The 19,073-nt window shown below is 52.8% G+C and overlaps 4 protein-coding genes across 4 annotated transcripts; all 4 read left to right on the forward strand.

The window, feature by feature from the left end:
* Positions 1–1,058, forward strand: CNR2 (cannabinoid receptor 2; the record flags this gene model as incomplete). Its single annotated transcript, XM_082494055.1, has 1 exon — positions 1–1,058. One exon carries the CDS (start codon positions 1–3, stop codon positions 1,048–1,050), a length of 1,050 nt encoding a protein of 349 aa, XP_082350181.1. The 3' UTR covers positions 1,051–1,058.
* Positions 1,059–2,613: 1,555 nt separating this feature from the next.
* FUCA1 (alpha-L-fucosidase 1) lies at positions 2,614–7,766 on the forward strand (the record flags this gene model as incomplete). The annotated part of the gene is made up of 8 exons (XM_082494134.1): positions 2,614–2,957; positions 3,544–3,678; positions 3,898–4,035; positions 4,714–4,819; positions 5,258–5,458; positions 5,672–5,862; positions 6,689–6,788; positions 7,510–7,766. 8 exons carry the CDS (start codon positions 2,614–2,616, stop codon positions 7,648–7,650), a joined length of 1,356 nt encoding a protein of 451 aa, XP_082350260.1. The 3' UTR covers positions 7,651–7,766.
* Positions 7,767–9,567: 1,801 nt separating this feature from the next.
* HMGCL (3-hydroxy-3-methylglutaryl-CoA lyase) lies at positions 9,568–14,097 on the forward strand. The gene is made up of 9 exons (XM_082494178.1): positions 9,568–9,629; positions 9,713–9,799; positions 10,043–10,150; positions 10,703–10,798; positions 11,325–11,473; positions 12,099–12,162; positions 12,498–12,686; positions 12,819–12,944; positions 13,409–14,097. Exons 1-9 carry the CDS (start codon positions 9,579–9,581, stop codon positions 13,508–13,510), a joined length of 972 nt encoding a protein of 323 aa, XP_082350304.1. The 5' UTR covers positions 9,568–9,578; the 3' UTR covers positions 13,511–14,097.
* A 2,031-nt stretch (positions 14,098–16,128) lies between these two features.
* On the forward strand, positions 16,129–18,689 carry GALE (UDP-galactose-4-epimerase; the record flags this gene model as incomplete). Its single annotated transcript, XM_082494198.1, has 10 exons — positions 16,129–16,249; positions 16,354–16,469; positions 16,736–16,849; positions 17,084–17,260; positions 17,392–17,505; positions 17,605–17,671; positions 17,791–17,876; positions 18,033–18,110; positions 18,324–18,438; positions 18,528–18,689. 10 exons carry the CDS (start codon positions 16,129–16,131, stop codon positions 18,581–18,583), a joined length of 1,044 nt encoding a protein of 347 aa, XP_082350324.1. The 3' UTR covers positions 18,584–18,689.
* Between the last annotated feature and the right edge of the window lie 384 nt (positions 18,690–19,073).

The following is a 19,073-nucleotide window of genomic DNA, read 5'->3' on the forward strand; positions in this document are numbered from 1 at the left end:
ATGGATATTTGTAAGACACATGAAAATGCCTCCAAATGCAGTGTGAACACCATGGAGTGCTTCATGGTCCTCAGCACACAAACGCAGAAGATAAGCATTGCCACACTGTGTGGCCTCTTTGGGACACTGTGCATTTTCGAGAACTCTTTGGTGCTGTACTTGATCTTCTCCTCCCCTGGGACCAGGAAAAAGCCTTCCTACCTCTTTATCAGCAGCCTGGCCTTGGCTGACATTCTGGCCAGCATCATTTTCGTCTGCAGTTTTGTTAACTTCCATGTCTTTAATGAAACTGATTTCTCTAAAGAAATGTTCCTGCTACAGCTGGGAGGGGTGAACACGTCCTTCTCTGCCTCCCTGAGCAGCTTGCTGCTGACAGCCCTGGATCGTTACATCTCCATCAGCCGGCCCTCCGAATACAAGCTCCTCATGACACGGAAGAGAGCATGGATTGCCCTGGGGGTGCTCTGGGTGACATGTGCGACCATTGCTTCCCTGCCCCTCCTGGGCTGGAACTGCTGCACGCTTGATTCAACCTGCTCTGAGCTCTTCCCTTTTGTGGATGACAACTATGTGTCAAGCTGGATCTGCTTCATTATGGTCCTGCTGGGGTGTATTGTCTATGCCTACACGCATGTGCTATGGAGGGCTCACCAGCATGTGGCCTACATGGAGAAGCACCAAGTCCAGGTGGGAAGGCAAAACACCAGGATGAGGATGGATGTCATGCTGGCCAAGACCCTTGTCATGGTGCTGGCTGTCCTTGTGCTGTGCTGGTCTCCAGTCCTTGTGCTCATGATCTACAGCATCTTTGCTAGGCTGAGCAATAACCTGCGCAAGGTGTTTGCCTTCTGCAGCACCCTCTGCCTGCTCAATTCCATGGTGAACCCCATTATTTACGCCCTGCGGAGCAAGGAGCTATATTCTTCCCTGAGGATGCTCGTTTTCCGGTTCAGGAGGCAGCTGAAGGCCTCTGAGGAAAGCCCAGAAGCAGAGAGCGCTCACAAGTCCTCCATGATAGAGACCGTCTGTGAGGACATGCATATAACGTAGGGAGGCAGCCATGGAAAGTCCGCGCTTGGGCTAGCAGAAACAATCTGGGTTTTCTTTTCTCTTTTTATGGAGGTCCTGGGAGATGAGGGATCAGATGCCTGCCATGGATCCAGCTCCTGCTCATGTTATTCTGTTTTTCTTAGGCACTGGGACATAAAGTGCACAGACTTACACAGGCAGCCAGTCCTCAAGCTGCAGAGATACTGGTGCCACATCAGTGTTCCAGCCATGAGGCAGAAGATAGCGCCATGCCCCAGAACAGCAGATCCTAACGTTTTATGACAACTCCTCCTGCCTGGCCTCCCACCTGTCCACCAGTAACCTCCTAACCCATTTTTCTTATATTCAGTGGTGTCTTCCTTACACTCCCTTAAAATATAGCTAACCTCAAGTAAAACACTCTGCATACCTTCAGTTTCTCTAGAAATCCCCAGGCATCACGTAACTCTCTAAACCCCTTAACTGAGCACGGGCAGAGTTGTACAAGCACCGTCAGCAAAGTGCTAATAGCACATCGCTACGTAGCAGAGCTACATCTATTTATACCAGACTTGAATGCCATCCCGGGGCGTTGTATATTAGCAGCACGGTGACAAAAGACCTTCAGGTCCTGGCAAACGTGGCAGAGAACACCACCAAGTGGTGACGAGGTCCTGACGATGATTAATGCCTCACTGCGTCGCATGGGAGCAGGACAGGCAGCAGCAGGAGGAACCTTGGCCCTTGCTGGGAAAGGTGCAGATGGTTTCTCTGGATGTGCTTGCAGATGGTCCTGGCTAATTGTGTCTCACAGCATTTAGGGTTGCATTGATTTTAGCATTTAATTCTTTATGGAAAGTTGAAATGCTCTCACTGTGGCTTATGGACTCTGAGGATTTTGAGGTGGACCAGACCCTGCAGGCAGCACGTTTCTTTCAGCTAATTTGAGGAAAGTTAACTTGTGCCACGCAGGCTTTCATTGGATGTTATGTGATTAAACATTAAAGCTGTTTTTCCAGCCTTTTCTTCCATTAACCTCCGAGGCACAAACTCCTCCAGGCAACAGGTTTAAGCTCAAGCTGGGGCAGTTACCTTGAACATGAGCAACTTGATAGATTTTTTTGCAGATTACACAAAACCAGCACCTTTAGCAGGAAAACCTGCAAGGAGAGCAAAGCGGGACGCGGCCCGGAGAGAAGCGGGGCTGCTGAAATGCCTCCGACGAGGATGAGCCCAGCCCAGGACATGGCTGTGAGGCCCTTGGACTCTGCCCTGTTTCCCCAGAGGATGCAGCCGGCAGCCCAGGGGGAGAGAGGTCTCATGGAGGACCAGCTGCCATGGGGTCAGCACCATGGGCTCCCTCCTTGCCCCCTCACGGGGTGGACGCAGAGGCTCAAACCGCAGGAAAGGAGCGCATAGGCGGCGACAGCGGGGCAGAGCCGGGCTGGGAGGGAGGAAAGGGGCCAGCAGCCCCACTACCAGGCAGACCGCAGCCTCGAACCGGCGTCCCCTGGGCCGCGATGGCGGCGCCTCGCCGTTGCCTCGGTAGCCATGGCGGCGGGGGCGCTGACGTCACGCGGCAAGATGGCGGCCGGCGGGCTGCTGTGTCTGGCGGCGGCGCTGGGGTCGGTGTTGGCCACGCCGCGCTACCGACCGGACTGGGCCAGCCTGGACGCGAGGCCGCTGCCGGCCTGGTTCGACCAGGCCAAGGTGGGGGTGTTCGTGCACTGGGGGGTGTTCTCCGTCCCAGCCTGGGGCTCTGAGTGGTTCTGGTGGCACTGGCGGGGTGAGCACCGCCCCGACTACGAGCGCTTTGTGCAGCGCCGGTACCCGCCCGACACCACCTACGCGGACTTCGCGCCCCACTTCACCGCCCATGACTTCCAGCCCCGTGAGTGGGCCCAGCTCTTCCAGCGGGCTGGTGCCAGGTCAGCGTCCAGCACTGGTTGGGGTCCCTGAGGGGTTGGCGGGTGGGTCTAGGGGTCCTTGAGGGGGTGACGGGTCCCTGAGGGGATGAGTGCTGTGCCCAGGGGTCCCTGGGGTCACAGATTTCCATTTCTGGAGATCTGTGAGCAGATGGAGGTCCCTGGCCACTGAGCAGATGGGGGAGCCATGTCTGGGGGACCCTGAAGGGACAGAAAGACCCGGAGAGGAGTGAGGGGCTGTGCCTGGGGTCCCCAGGAGGATGCAGGGGTCCCTGAGGGGACGGAAGGACCAAGTCTGGGGATCCCTGAGCAGTGCTGCAGATTGCTGAGGGGTCGTGCCCAAGGTGCTGAGGGGATGATGGGTCTTGCTACTTCCTAAGTCTCAATTGTTCATTCTTTTCTAGCGTTAAACTCCATTTTAAAAGCTCTATTATTCTTGTAGTTGTTTCTAAATTTAAGGAAAAAAGGCTACTCACAGCATGCTGACTCAGTCCCTTGCTTTCTTAGTGACTGGGTTTGCCCAGTGAGGCTGGGACATACTGTAGGTAGTTCCTTTGTCATCCTGATCGAGTCCTTATTCTCTTCTCAGGTACGTGGTTCTGACCACGAAGCACCATGAAGGCTTCACCAACTGGGGGTCACCCGTGTCCTGGAACTGGAATTCTGTGGATACAGGGCCCCACCGAGATCTTGTAGGAGAGCTGGGACAAGCCCTCAGGGAGAGGTACGACTGCCAAACTGTGCTGTTCCTTTCTTCTGTGTGCATTGAATTCTCCTGACTGTTGTTGACAAACAGTGGAAAATGACAAGATTAATATGAAAACAGTAGTGCTTGCACAGTCATGAAACCTTCTGTGAAATAATAATGCCAGTAATCTCATCTGCCACTGGTTCTTAGTCCCTGCTGCCAGCCTAACTTTTCTGTGTGTTTTCTGTCCTTCAGCAACATACGCTATGGACTGTATCACTCTCTGTTAGAGTGGTTTAATCCACTCTATCTAGCTGACAAAGAAAGTGGCTTCAAGACCCAGAACTTCGTTTTAGAGAAGACCATGCCAGAACTTTATGATCTTGTCTTAAAGTAAGAGCTGCAACTGGTTAGGAATCAAGAGCGTTGTCTGATTTCAATACTGTACAGAAAGATGCAAAGTGGATGCAGAGAAGAGAGGTGACAAATGTTAATTTTTGCGAAAGCGAATCTGTTTACTTATTGATAATGATTTGTGGTAATTAGAAAAGGGTTTCACATTTGCCCTGTGGACAGTCTAACTTGTAGAATAAGAGACAATTTTTTCATGCAAGAGCAATTCCCCTTAATACTGCTTCTGTGCAGAGTGGCTTTGAAAGTGGAGCAAGCTGCTTAGTATGTAGTAGAGTAGAAAAGCAATTTCACTGTGAGTTTACATCCTTGCCTTGTTTCCCCTCTTTGACAAAAATACGAGGCTTGGGCCCATGTTGCTCAGAATGGCCATCGTCCCAGGTCGAGAATGTGCCTTGTAATTGTCTTTGAGATGCAGTCTCCTTGTTTTTTGGAAGAATTTCGTCCTTTCTTGAGCTGTGATCAACACATCATTCTTTGCTGCTGCAAGAACCTCACTTAAAGCTTTGTCTGAAGCAGAAAGTGATAGCATACACCTCCTGGTAATGTCAGGCAATAGGAAGAGGAAGTGAAGCTAAGCTCCCAATGCAAGAAACACAGTGCTTCCTCTGTGGTAGAAGAAAATAAGCCATTTTGAAATAACATTCATCTCTCTGTTAGATATAAACCAGACTTGATTTGGTCGGATGGAGATTGGGAAGCTCCGGAGTCGTACTGGAATTCTACCTCTTTTCTTGCCTGGCTTTATAACGATAGTCCCGTCAAGGTATCACTTTCAGCTATCCCTCATGGCCACTAGCACTTAATGGGTATGGAAGGTCTGGCAGCAGTGAGATATGAATGTGATGAAATCAAAAACCTGTGTAAGAGATGCCAAATGTGCTTTATTCTTTCACAAAAAATAAGAAGCCTACACTGTGCTTCTATGAGAAGACTGTAGTGTCCTTTACAGCACACAGGTAGGAGGCTCAGAGGCTGGGAACCTTGTTGCCTCCACTTCTACCTGAGTGTATAGAGAGAGGTTCTCCCAGAGAGGGATTCAGCCTTCTCTGGAGGATCCTCTCTCTCTTTCCTTTGATTACACAGGAGGGGTCAGGTGCTTACCTCCTAACTTAGATGCCTTTGCTAACTTAGGAGGGATGAATGCAAGCTGAAAAGTCCAAGACAAAACATTCTCCCTACTGAGCTGAGTTTCTTCTTTCAGGACACTGTTGTTGTTAATGATCGTTGGTGTAATAACTGCTCTTGCCATCATGGAGGCTACTACAATTGTGCCGACAAATACAAGCCAGGGACCCTGCCAACTCACAAGTGGGAGATGTGCTCCTCTATTGACAAGCTTTCCTGGGGCTATCGAAGCAACATGAACGTTGCTGAGTTAATGGATGAAGCAAGTATCATTGAAGTAAGAAATCTGAAAGCAAAATAACAGGTGGGGGGGAATTACTGAGAACTAGAGGCTTCCTTCATCCTCCTACTTGCAGAAAGAGTGTGTGTTTCATACAATGGGGATGGAGTTAAAAGAGCAGTTGATGAGGACAAAGCCCTCCTCAGCTTTCTGTGTTGTCAGAAGTAAAGATAATGCATACAATTTATTACCTTGGTTTATCTGTCACAGGAGCTAGTGCAGACTGTGAGTTTTGGTGGCAACTATCTTCTCAATGTGGGACCTACAAAAGAAGGGGTGATTGTTCCCATCTTCCAAGAAAGACTTCTGGCCCTTGGGACGTGGCTGGACACTAATGGGGAGGCAATTTATGAATCGAAGCCATGGAGAGTACAGATGGAGAACAGCACAGACACAGTCTGGTAAGGACTCTGTGCCATCTGGGCTGGGACTTCCAGAGCTGATGTTTCTTTCTTATTTGTTCTTAAATTTGGTACACCCTGAAGTATTGCTGTCAGGTGCAGATGGTGTTTAGGTAATATCTTACAATTGGAGTGCTCAGTTACTGCCCCAGGGCATTATCTAAGGAATATCTTGCTTGAAAGAAGAGAATAAAAATCAGGACTTCATCCATCTTGCTTTATTTGTAAAAAACAACTCTTATTTTAAAAAATTTTCCATGCTGCTGCTGTCAGGACTGTGTTAGTAGTGGTCCTGGCTAGTTTGAATTGCACAAATGTAGTTCATCTAAACACATACAGTTTGTAAATGTAGAGATATTTGCTTTAAAGCTGTTATATAATAGTACTAATCACTGTTACCCAACAGTGAGATTTATCCTGACTGAGAAGGGCATAGTGAGTCAAGAGCCAGAAATTGCTACAAAACGGAGTTGTTGGTTTTTCTCCTCAAGTTTGCCCAAATGTGTTCAGTCTGGAAATGCAGAACAATGATCAGGATAAGGCAGCGTATCCACTCTGTTGACCAGAAGCTGAGGCAAGGACAGATCGGCAAACGACATTTGCTTTTGGAAAACACGCATGGACTTTGTTTGGGTTTCATCAGCCAGTGCTGACTGGCTGAATGGTGGGTCCAAAGTGACAGATTTTGGAATGAGGGGAAAGTAGGTGACCTCTGTGTGGTGACAGTAGGCAAGCCGGTGTTCTCGTGCTGTTTGGAAAGGCCAAGCTCGTGTCTGGTTCTCTCTCTTATCGGGCTCTTCACCTTGCTGAACTCTTGCTCTCTTAGGTACACTTCTAAGGGACCAGTTGTCTATGCCATCTTCCTGATCTGGCCTCTAGACAATGTTTTGGAGCTGTCCTCACCCATTCCATCCCCAGCCACACAAGTAAGTTAAGTAACTTGAAAAAAAGAGAACGCACTCCAAGAGCTCATCCTGGGCACTTGTGGGCTGGGAAAGTCCAACCTGACTTCATTTGGAAACTGGGAGGAGTGTGGAAGTTGACATCCCATACCTCTTGTTCTGGCAGTGCTCTGGCCTCCCTCCAGATCCTTGCAACATCCTGGGTTATTCTCCAGGCTTTAACTCACTGTTCAACACAGATCATGGGATAGGACTTGGAGGTCACGCTCATAGTCTGACATAGAATAGGCAGAGACCCTTCTCCCCCAGAGTCTTTTGTTCCTATTGACACAGGGAGGTGAAGTAAATAACAAGCCTCACACATAGAAGGGATCACTGGTATTGCATCTCAAATTCAAATCAGGTACACTGACCCGCCAATTGTAAATGTAATCGTGACGCAAATGCTAGAGTGCCCTTTGCTCTAAACAAACAGAGGTAAAGCCTTCTCAGTAAAAAAAAAAAAAAAAAAAACAAACAACAAAACCAAAACAAACAACAAACTACAGTCAAATGTTTGGCCCAAAATATCCTGTGTGTTACCTTTTGTGCACTGTGAGTGATGGGTGGAAATGTGCGGGACTGCTTTGGGTGTGTGGGAAATGCTGTACAGAGCCTGCAAACGTGGTTTGGGTGTGTTGGGGTGTTCAAATGGAAAGTACCTGTGTGAGCTACAACTGAATGTTTCCCCTGCCCTCCTCTGCAGGTGACGATGTTGGGTTTTGCAGGAACTCTGAAGTGGCAGAAGTCCCCAGGTAAAGGACTGCTCATAACTTTGCCCTACATGCTTCCGTCTCCTCTGCCTCCTCAGTCTGGCTGGACTGTCAAGCTTGAGGGTGTGAAGTGACAGCTGGGGGATGAAAGCAGCAATCTCCCCTACCTTTCTTTTAAATTGAGTCTAAGAGGATTTTTCATTTATTGTTGAATAAATTGTTTTTTCTCTTAAGAGAATTTCTCTTCTCATCCCTTTTGCCTGGAAGTGATCTGTGTGTCAGTAGACCCTGTTTGGCAGGAAAGGACTGACCTCTTCGCTCAGCAGTGGGAAGCTGGCACATCCTTTGCAGTATTCTGCTGGGATGGGATAGCCTGTGAGCCAAACATCTCCCCTTGGAATAAGAGGGTTTTTTGATGTAAAGCTGGGTTTCTTGGCAGATGTTACCTCATCACTGCAATGGTTATAGGTGATGAGGCTGGACAGGCTCAGAGTTGGTGGGAGAGTGAGCAGAGGGCAGTGAAGAGGACCTACTTCAGGGTGTCAGGCCAGGCCACACGGCACCTAGGTATTAGTGCGCGACACTGACAGATCACGCAGCCACAGGGGAAATGCACACAGTAATGGTGAGAGGATCTGGATGTGGAGCAGCTCACAGGACGTGGAGCAGTGGGAGCTGTGTCCATGTTCACCTGTGCATAGCCAGCGCCGGTGACCCAGGCTCCACACGGCAGCAGGGTCCACACTGCCCAGGCAGGAGCAGGCCCTGCCACTTCCGTGCCTTAATTACTCATCGAAAGTAATTTTGATAACGGGTGTGATACCGTAATATGTGAAATCATGATGCCTTGCATGTGATGCTTTAATGAAGACCAGCCACAGTGCCACTGCGTATGATGTAGTTGCATAAAAATGGGTACTCAATAAGATGCATTATATCACTTTGGTGTTGATTGAAATAATTATGATCACATATTTCCATCACAAATAAATACAAAGGAAGCTTATTGTTGGAAGAGGTCTAGAAGAAATCAGCTATAGTAAATCATGATCTAATACAAATCCATTAAGAAACTGTCATTTATATTCTGGTGGAGAAAGCTGCAAGCAGAAGTTTTTGTTCTTGCGTGAACTTAACAGAGCAGCCACTGTTCTGAATTGAACCTCTGGCTCCTGCCGTTCCACTGAAATAAGATTTCCTGCGTTGATGCTGAACTTCTCTAAAAAGGGTTGAACAACATGTACTTAAATGATGAAACTCCTCATACTAGTGTGTGTTTCTGCGGCACAGTTGTCCTGAAGGCCCCACAGCGTTGCACACAGGCTTTGTTTTGTTACTGTATGAGGTGGTGCAAGCAAAAGTTACCAGAACATTTGGAGTTTGGCGCAAGCGAAGACCCAGGGCTGAGACACGTGCTGGGCTGGTGTTGTAGGAGCTGTTACTCAATTGCCAAATAATGATCTCTAGTGACGAATCCGCGTGGACTTCAGAGAACTGGCACTGACTGCCAGAGACCCGCTTACAGGAGCATCACCCCAGCTCCCACGATGACGCTGTGACACAGAGCTGGGGGGGGGGGGGAACGGACGACAATAGAGCGATGGCCTTTTTGTGTCCCAACCCCATCACGTTGGTAACCTCTGGTGCGGGGAGCGGACCCATCCAAAACAAACACGCCGTGTTTATTTAGCGGCACGAGCCCGCGGAAAAGCCATGGTATAAAGTAAGCGGCTCCCGAGCGGCGGCGCAGTGCTCGTGGCGGAGGAAAAGATGCCACAGTTCGACACGGGATCGCTGCCGCGGGACGGCCCGCGGGGACAGGTACGAGCTGGGACTCCCTCGCTGCCCCGACGGCGGTGCGAGGCCGGGCAGCCAGGACCCTTCGCGGACGGAGGGGTCGGAGGGGACGGGGCGCCTGTGCGGCGGCGACGGCCCCGGCCCCGGCCCGCTGCGGGGGTCGCGGTTCCACGTGGAGAGCGCGGTTGTCATGTGATCGTGAAACCACACCTCCCCTCGAGTCACGTGTAGGGGGGTGGGTGCGGTCACGTGAAGGCGGGCGGACATGGCGACGGCGCGGCGGCTGCTCCCGCGTTGGGCTGTGTCGCTGCGGCCGGTGAGCGGTGGCCGGGGGGGAGGGGGGGTCGGGTCGGGTCCGGGGGGCGCGGGCCTGGGCTGACGCTCTTCCTCTGTCCCCAGGTCAGCGCCGCGGCGGCGGCCGGAGCCTTCCCGAAGCGTGTGAAGGTGGTGGAGGTGGGGCCGCGCGACGGGCTCCAGAACGAGAAGGTACGGGCGGGCCGGGCCGGGCGGGGCGGGGGCGGGGGTCCCGCGGGGCTGACGGCCCTCGGCGCCTCACGGGGAGGGGTCTCTCTAACCAAAGACCCGGAACGTGCCCCGCCGACAGGGTCTTTGTTTTGAATGCCGCTTTTTGATGTTGAAAGATGAGGGATTTTTTTTTTTTTTTGCAGTGGTGGAAAGTTTTATTGTTTAAATAATAATTTATATTTTTTTTCTTCTTCTTCTTCTTAGAATGTTGTACCAACACCGGTGAAAATCAATTTAATCAATATGCTGTCAGAGACGGGGCTTCAGGTTATAGAGGCCACCAGCTTTGTTTCCCCCAAGTGGGTTCCTCAGGTCAGTATTCAAATAGGATTTACAAGTCTATGTTATAGAAATCATAGAATGGTTTGGGTTGGAAGGGACCTTGGAGATCATCCAGTTCCACCCCCTGCCCTGGGCAGGGACACCTCCCCCCAGCCCAGGTTGCTCAATCCCCATCCAGCCTGGCCTTAAACACCTCCAGGGATGCCTAATAAAATGCCTAATAATAGATAGTAATCCAACGAAAAGATTTCACTTGCTCCAAAATCCTTGTTACCGTGGCTTGTAACCAGGCAAGAAGCAGCAAAGCGAAATAAAAGAGCTTGCAGTGTCCCAGACCTTCCCTTTGGACCCTGTGAAAGAGCAAACGTACAGCTCAAATGCAAACAGGTGGTTGTGCACATGTTGGCGCTGGCTCGGCTGGGAGACTGAACTATGATCCTTCCCAGGGTGCAATACTCTTGGCTCTTTAGAGGCTTATTTCTCTTATTCCTAAATATTTCTGTTCCCATTTTAAAAATTACTTTATGTTTTGCTGAAGTGAATATTGTCACCCATAAAAACCTTTCCTTCTTTACTTTGCAGATGGCTGACCACACTGAAGTCATGCAAGGAATTAATAAGCTGCCTGGTATCAGTTATCCTGTCCTGACCCCTAATCTGAAAGGATTTCAGGCAGCGGTAAGAGCTGGCAGCATCTGAGCGTTCTCGGTGCCTCGTGTGCAGGGCTGCCTAGCGAGGAACAGTTCAAGTGCAGTGAAGGGTGGGAATTGCATCTTTCATTCTGGCGGGCAGCAGTCTCATCTGGTAGTTTCATTTGCAAGGGATCATTTTGATGGGGAAATATAAACCTCTTGTTTATAATAGAAAATACCTTGATACGTTTTCTATTATAAAAAAAAAGTAATCTGTTTTAATTGATAGTGATGCATTCAGTCCTACCTGCTTGTCCCACAGCTCTCCTGACTACATCCAGCAAATGTAGCTTTACTGCTGCATCTGTAACTTCACGCTTCCTTTGAAGACAAATTTGAATGTGTCGTTATGCTTTTGCTGTAAAATGAACTGAGAAAAGAACTGGGTTATTTGGGGAAGAATTAGCGAAAAAACATTTTTTATAAAATGAGAGAACTGTAGTCATGGTTGCACTTGTCATTTGCCTTGTGAGAGAAATCAGCTCGCTTTAATTTATGCTTTCAATTGGCAGGTGGCAGCAGGGGCCAAAGAAGTGTCAATCTTTGGAGCAGCATCTGAGCTCTTCACTAAGAAGAACATCAACTGTTCCATAGAGGAGAGTTTGGAGAGATTCGATGAAGTGATGACCGCAGCGAGAGCAGCCAGCATTCCTGTGCGGGGGTAAGGAGTTCCCGCTGCGCACTTAGCATCGAGCAGGTCCTGTGGAGAGATGTGACTGCTTGAATTTATCCCTTTGGAGTCCAGCCCGTACAGCGCTGGGGAGTGGGATTTCTTTTAAACTTTACCGTTTTTGGGGAAGGGGTGTCTCTCTGCCTGCTTGAGTGCAAGCAGATATGAGCTCAGTGTGTTGAGAAGCATTAATTTGGAAACACCACCACACTAACATGGTTTCAGATGCTGGCTTGGTGCAAAGCCTGTACTGCTCCTGACGGTTTACACTCTTCCAGGCAGATTCACCCTTCGTGTAATTATTCTGTCTTCAGCTATATCAAATGATCCAAAATAATACTAGCTTCTTGGCAGGTGTTCCACATGGAAGTGTGTAGATCCACAAATCGGAACAGTCCTGTGTACTCTTGTCTTGGCAAATTTTTTGTGTCCGTGGAAGAAGTAGTTGTTGAGCAGTTAGTTGTGTAAGCTTTGTCCACTGGACTGATTTTTAGAGTACGAAACTAAAGCTTCCGTTGTATAGAGCATGCAAGATGCAGCACAAGTCCTGCCTAATTTGGCCAGAATAATCTCACTTCAGTTCTTTAGCTAAAAGTGTATATTTTTTGAACCATAGATACGTTTCCTGTGTCCTTGGGTGTCCCTATGAAGGGAAGATTTCTGCAGCTAAAGTTGCAGAGGTGAGTTCATCATAAATATAACCAGAATTTCTGTGAGGTTTTTGGCTCCCTTTTGTGGGTGTGAACTAGGCACTGGGGGCTGGAGGATGTGTCAAACCCTTTAATTGACGGCTGAGGGAAGATGGGAAGGTTACAGTGAGCTGCTGCCACAGGGAGGGAAGGCTGGATCTAGCCAAAATGGATGGGAGGATTCAGGGAGGAGAGTCCCCGTGGCTGTTGTCCCCGTGGCTGTTGTCCCCCAGTGAAGCTCTGATTCCTCTGTACAGCGGGTCTCCAGCTCTGGGGAAGGGAATAACAAAGCTGCCTTCTCAGTAAGCATCATGGCTTTTGGACAGGTCTCAAAGAAGATGTACTCGATGGGATGCTACGAGATTTCCCTCGGTGACACCATTGGTATTGGGACCCCAGGGAGCATGAAGGAGATGCTGACAGCAGTCATGAAAGAGGTGCCGGTTGGGGCTCTTGCTGTTCACTGCCATGATACGTATGGGCAAGCTCTTGCCAACATCTTGGTAGCACTTCAGGTAAGATTCTTGCTTTGCAGTATGGCACCTTTCCTTGAGTTTCTTCTGTGCTTGCTTGTGAACTGCAGATTTAAGGACCAGACCACAGTTTGTCCTTTAAAAGGAGTTTGCTGATAGTGATTCTGTTTGCAGATGGGTGTGAGCGTGGTGGATGCTTCCGTCGCAGGCCTTGGAGGCTGCCCCTACGCCCAAGGAGCGTCAGGAAATGTTGCTACAGAGGACTTGGTGTACATGCTGAACGGCCTGGGCATCCACACGGTAAGCGTGAGCAGCCTTTGCCTGCAGCAGTTGAGCCTCTCGCACGATGGCTTTGTTGAACCCCCGCTGAAGCCCAAAAAATTGTCCCAGGGAGCCTGAGCGTAGCTGCAAGGGCTGCTCCGGGTCTGCCGTGCAGATCAGCCAGGCTGTGTGGGGCGCCGTGTCTTGCTGTGCCAATCCCACCCCCACCCGCCAGGAACGCTCCCTCCTTTCCCTCCTTCAGCACTTTGTGGTTTGACCCTCACTCTCAGAATCGCACTAGTGAGCATTAGGTGCTGTGTTCACTGGTTAAAGTACCCGTTAACTAAAGGATACTTTAGTTTAAGTACCCTAAACCTCGTTAAAGGACCCTTTAAAAGCTCCCTCAGCCCTTGCTAGTTTCTCCCAGTGATACCAGTTGTGACTGGGCAGCTTTACATGGCAGAACCGGTACCAAGGTGTGCTGTATCTTTTTCCCCATGAAGGGTGTGGATCTGCAGAAGCTGATGGACACGGGCACGTTTATTTGCAATGCTCTCAACAGACGAACCAATTCCAAAGTGTCCCAGGCATCTTGCAGACTGTGATACTGAATCGTGTTTCTCCTTGGATCAAGAAGAAAGCAAGGATGTGGCGCTGGCCGGGTTTCCCCTCTGTTCTGCTGCCTCTCATCTTCAGTGCTCCTTCCAGGCTCAGCACTTGAGAGGAAATGCGTAATCCACCAGAATCTATGAAGAAATGAAAAAAATGAGAATACTATATTTGACCTCGAAGCTGTTAGCCGTTTGCCTTAGAGAAGGGAGGGTGCGGATGGGCTGAGGGAGAAGTAGTGGCCTCAACGTTTGCCTTCCCACAGAGAGCTGCGGTCTCCGGCAGCAGCTCAGAATGACGTCTGGTAACATCTGCGTTGAGAGCGTGTTGCCGTAAACTACCGTCAAAGGATAAACCACAGTGTTTCCGGGTAGAGCACTTCTCCGGGTCAGGTTTGACCCTTCTTCCTTCCTCTCTCCTCACTGTACCTGTTAAGACTGAAATCAAAAGGCTTCCCTTCCTTATCCAAGAGGCAGCCTTGGACCTTCCGTCTTAGCATTTAGGGGCTGTAATAAAGGACTGTATCTGTTGTAAGATACTTTTAAATACTAGGAGTAATAAACACATTATTTAATATTCTAAACTATTAGAAATTGGGTTTAACTAAACCAGTTAAAGAGCTTTTGCTGCCGATGTGGTTCCAAGTGCCTCTTCCACCAGCGCGCCATGTGGAAACGCTGCATCCTGGTGGGCTATGGCCCATCCCCTGGGAGCAGACAGCGTGGAACACCCTTGTTCCATACACGCAGGTAGTCCTCACACTAGACAGGTCCTGGGGCCGTCTCCCCCAGTCTTATATTTAAAATAATTTATTTAATATTTTATTTCTGAGACCAGAGGCCAGTTCCATACGGGACCGTCCCGCCGGGTCTCTCCGCATCACTTAAATAAACTGTAACAATTAAATAAACCGTGACACTGAAACAAGCTGGAATCGGTGATAAATGGGGGGGCTCAAGCGCAGTGCTCGGTTGCCTCCTCCCGCCGCCAGGGGGCGCTGCGGGACCGGACGCTCACCGCCCCTCCCCGCGGGTCGCTTGGAGTAGCCCCGCCCTCCCTTCTACGCGCCAATGGCCGCTGTCCATATACGCTACTCCCCGCCCCTGGGGGCGTGGTCTCCGCCCCCTGCGCATGCGCACCCCGCGGCTTTTTGTCCCCGCTGCCGCCCCGTAGCTGCAGCGGCCGGTGACACGTTTCCATGGGAGAGCGGGGCGCGTGGCAGCGCGCGGGGCGGGGAGCGCGGCCGGGCCTTAAAGGGACCGCACCCCGCGCAGGGGCAGAGCCAGCGCGACGGCGGGCGGCGACCGGAGCAGCGGGTGAGCGGCCGGGGGCGGTGCGGGGGGCGAGCGGAGGGACGGGACGTGCCGTGCCGTGCCGTGCCGTGCCGTGCCGTGCCCTTCCTCAGCGCGGGGCTCCCACGGCCCGGCCCCTGAGGTAACCCCGGGCCCCTGAGGTACATTCAGCCCCTCAGGGGCCCCCCAGCCCCACAGGGACCCTCGCCCTTCAGGTAACCCCAGGCCCGGCCCCAGCCCCACAGGCGATGCGCAGCCCCTCGGGAGACCCCCGGCCCCACAGGTCACCCCCGGCCCCAGGCGCAGACCCGCGGGTGTCCCGGCCCTGCAGGTAACCGCGGCTGTCCCATGTCCACACGCTGTCCCACAGGCCCCTGCCCTGTCCCGCTGCCTGTGCACCTGCCTGGAGGAAAGCAGCGTTATTCTGGGTTTCCAGCCCTCTCCTGCCTGGCTCAGGCTCTGGCCTCCCCTGGAGCTGCCCTCCCTGGATGCCAGAGCAGCCCTGGGGCCGGCAGCAGACACAGGGCAGGGCAGTTTAGGGGTGTCAGCTTGGTTTTCAGCCTGAGCTGCAGCTCTGAGAGTGACTAAAGCCACCCAGGGTGGACACTTTCCCTGTGCTGCCTCCACATGCCTTGGTAATAAAGTGGATTCTCCCCCCTGCTCGCTGTGCAGGAGCCACTGCTCGGTTCCCATGAACAGGGGCTTTCCTGCAGGTTATTTTCCAGGTTTCCACTTTACATATGCCAGCAAACGTCCCTGTTGTCTGCAGTGAGGCAATGCCCACCTTCCTGGGAAGCAGGGGAGGAACCGGGCCAGTGCTAGGAAGGGGGACTGAAGGGAGTGCAGGGATTGTTGTAGAGAAAACTGGAGAGAAAACAAGGAATGGGGGGGGAAGAGGGCAGAGCTGATGCCCCTTGAGGAGATCACCCAAGTTAATGCTGTTATCTGACTCTGCCCTTGCACTTAGGGGTGAGTTAGCCTGAGGAAATTGTGCTGTAGGATATGGGTGTCACCAGGATCTTGACTGGATTTAACAGGAAGAACAAGGGGTTTTCCCCTGTATGTGACAAGTGTCAGATAAACCCTCCCTGTCCGGGGAACCACGTCGGCAGGGTGTGCTACACCCTGCCCAGCCCGTTCCTCTCTGGATGTCGTCCTGGCACTGGCCGGGCCAAGTGCAGGGAGTGCCCAGAGGCAGTGCTGACGTGACAGTGTCCATGTCCTGCCTGCCCCTTCCCTCTCAGGGGGCCTGGCTGTGGTGCCCACCCCAGGCCGGTTACACAGCGCTCTGCACTGAAGGGCCTTTTCTCCCCCAGGGAACCATGGCAGAGAAGATCCTGGTGACTGGTGGAGCTGGCTACATCGGCAGTCACTGTGTGCTGGAGCTGGTGGAGGCTGGCTATGTCCCCGTGGTCATAGACAACTTTCATAATGCCATCCGAGGTACGGAGAGCCTTCATCCCTTCCTGTGCAAGGGGCTTGGCCCCTTTCAGCCTGTGCCAGGACCTCCAGCTATCCCAGCACCTCACTCTCTTCCATCTCCCCAGGGGCAGACACACTCCCCGAGAGCCTCCGGCGTGTAGAGCAGATCGTGCACCAGCCCATCCTCTTCCAGGAGCTGGATATCACCAACGAGGCAGCGCTGCAGGAGCTCTTTAGTAAGGTGAGAGCAAGAGCTGCAGAGCCCCAAGGTGGCCTCATGGCCTCTATGGGGTGAGAAGGGTTTGTGCTGTGAGTGGGAGCCAGGAGGGAGACATGGACTGGGCAGCGCTGAGGAAATGCTTTGACCAGCAAATGTTCCTGTGGGGCACGGAGACCCACACAGGCTGGCTGAGTGAAACTCCTGGGGAGACTTCTGACTGGTTTCTGCCTGGAGCTTCTATCTGCTATTGCTGCGGCACTAATGCCAAGCTTTTTCTCCCTCTGCAGCACCGTTTCTCAGCCGTGATGCACTTTGCAGGGCTGAAGGCAGTGGGGGAGTCTGTGGAGAAGCCCCTGGAGTACTACAGGGTGAACCTCACCGGGACCATCCGGCTGCTGGAGGTGAGTGGAGCTGGCAGGCTGTGTGTGGTGCTCAGGGCCACGCAGGTGCTGGGTGACTGGTGCTGGGTGTGATTTGCTCTGGGGTGGCTGTGCTGGCCAGCAGCCTGGTTCCTGCAGTGCTCCCCATGTCCAGGCCCTGTCCCAGCGGTGTAACGGTGCCTGCATGGTGGGAGCTGCGGCCTGTACAGGGCATGGAGCTTGCTGGCTTAGTGGTGGCTGGTCCCTGCTCCCCAGACCATGAAAGCCCACGGCGTGAGGAACATCGTGTTCAGCAGCTCTGCCACCGTCTATGGAGACCCCAAGTACCTCCCCCTGGATGAGAATCACCCAGTCGGAGGCTGCACCAACCCCTACGGCAAATCCAAGTACTTCATCGAGGAGATGATTCGCGATCTCTGCAAAGCAGAGAGGGTGAGGAGCTGCCCCAAGGCACGCAGGGCTGGGAACCGAGGTCTTTTCCCACTGGAGTGTGCTGGGGTGACCAGGCAGCGCCACATGGCACTACGCCCTCCCCAGGCAGCCACGTCTGCGTGTCTCCCCAGGACTGGAACGCCGTTCTCCTGCGCTACTTCAACCCCATCGGTGCCCATGAGTCAGGCATGATCGGAGAAGATCCTCAGGGGATCCCGAACAACCTCATGCCCTACGTGGCGCAGGTACCGACCCATTGCAGCCTTTGAGACCCCCCCCGGGCTCACAGTGCCTGTGTGGGGTACAGGCTGACAGGGCTCTTGTGGGCTTGTCCCTCTGTGCAGGTGGCAGTGGGGCGCCGGGAATTCCTCAGTGTGTTTGGGAATGACTACAAGACGGATGATGGAACGGGTGCGTTGCAGAACGGATGGGGCAGAGATACCCTGTCCCCTGGGGCAGCCGCCACAGCTCCCCAGCGCAGCCGCACCCTGGGCAGGAGGGATTTGTGCTCACTCTCTGTGTCCCCACAGGTGTCAGGGATTACATCCACGTCGTGGATTTGGCCAAGGGCCATATCGCTGCTTTGAAGAAGCTCAAGGAGAACTGCGGCTGCAAGGTATCAAGAATGCTGTTGTCTAGGGTGCAGTTAGCCCTGCCGGGGCTGCAGGCCTGGGCCAGAGCCAGGCTCTCACAGCCCAAGGGGAGCTAAAGGGGGCTTGGCCCTTCTCCCCTTGTGAAAGAAACTGAGCCATGTCCCTTATCCTCCTCCCAGATCTACAATCTGGGCACAGGCACTGGCTACTCCGTCTTGCAGATGGTCCGGGCCATGGAGAAAGCCTCGGGGAGGGAGGTAAGGTCTGACCCGCAGCCTGTAGGGCCACAGGCACAGAGCCAGCTGCTCCCACCCCCCACCCCCCCCCTTTGCCACCTCAAGCTGTCACTGCTGTGGCAGCCCTTGTGCCTGCGTCTGTGGCAGCCACTGGCACCTCTCCCGGGCCTCGGATGAGCCCCATCTGCTGAGAGCCAGGAGCCCCCAGATGCCAGGGTGCTGCTTTCCCTGCAGATCAAGTACAAGATCACAGGACGGCGGGAGGGAGACGTGGCCTCCTGCTATGCCAACCCGGCGCTGGCCGAGCGTGAGCTGGGCTGGAAAGCTGCCTTTGGCCTGGACAAGATGTGTAAGAGCATCCCCCTCCCCAGCACGCTGTGTGTCACAGGCTGCCCCTCTCTTGGCCCACCCCTCACTGCTGCTTTCTCCCTCCTGTAGGCGAGGACCTGTGGCGGTGGCAGCTGCAGAATCCCACAGGTTTCAGCAAGAACTGAGCTGTGGCCTGAGGGCTTGCCTGGTTGCCAGGGGCAGCTCAGGGCCAGCCCCACCTGCCTCCCAGCGAGGCTGCGGTCATCCTGGTGCAGTTCCAGCTCCCCCTCCTGCCTCTCGCATGGGGCAGGAAGGCAGGAGCATCCCTGGCCTCTCCACTCCTCATCCTCATCTCCCCCGGGTCCTTTGCATCTCACAGAGCAGAAACACAAGGAAGTACAGAGCCAGGGCCCGGCTTTAGCACCTGGAGCACGAAATCCCCTCATGGAACGTAGAGGTGCCAGCAGGGAGAAGGTGCTTGGTTCCTGTGGCCACTGTGGGAGCTGCTGCTCCTGGACTCCCCCCTGTGCCCTGGGAGGTGGCCACATCCAGCGCTCAAATGTGTGATTGAGCCCAAACTGCAGAGGAAACTGCCTGTTCCCTGCTGCACCTAGCCCCCAACCCGCCCAGCTCAGGGAGCAGAGGGGAGTCTCAGTCTCAGAGCAGGGGAAAGGC

The sequence above is a fragment of the Vanellus vanellus genome, assembly GCF_965231255.1.
Source record: "Vanellus vanellus genome assembly, chromosome: 22".
In the NCBI taxonomy this organism is placed as follows: domain Eukaryota; kingdom Metazoa; phylum Chordata; class Aves; order Charadriiformes; family Charadriidae; genus Vanellus; species Vanellus vanellus.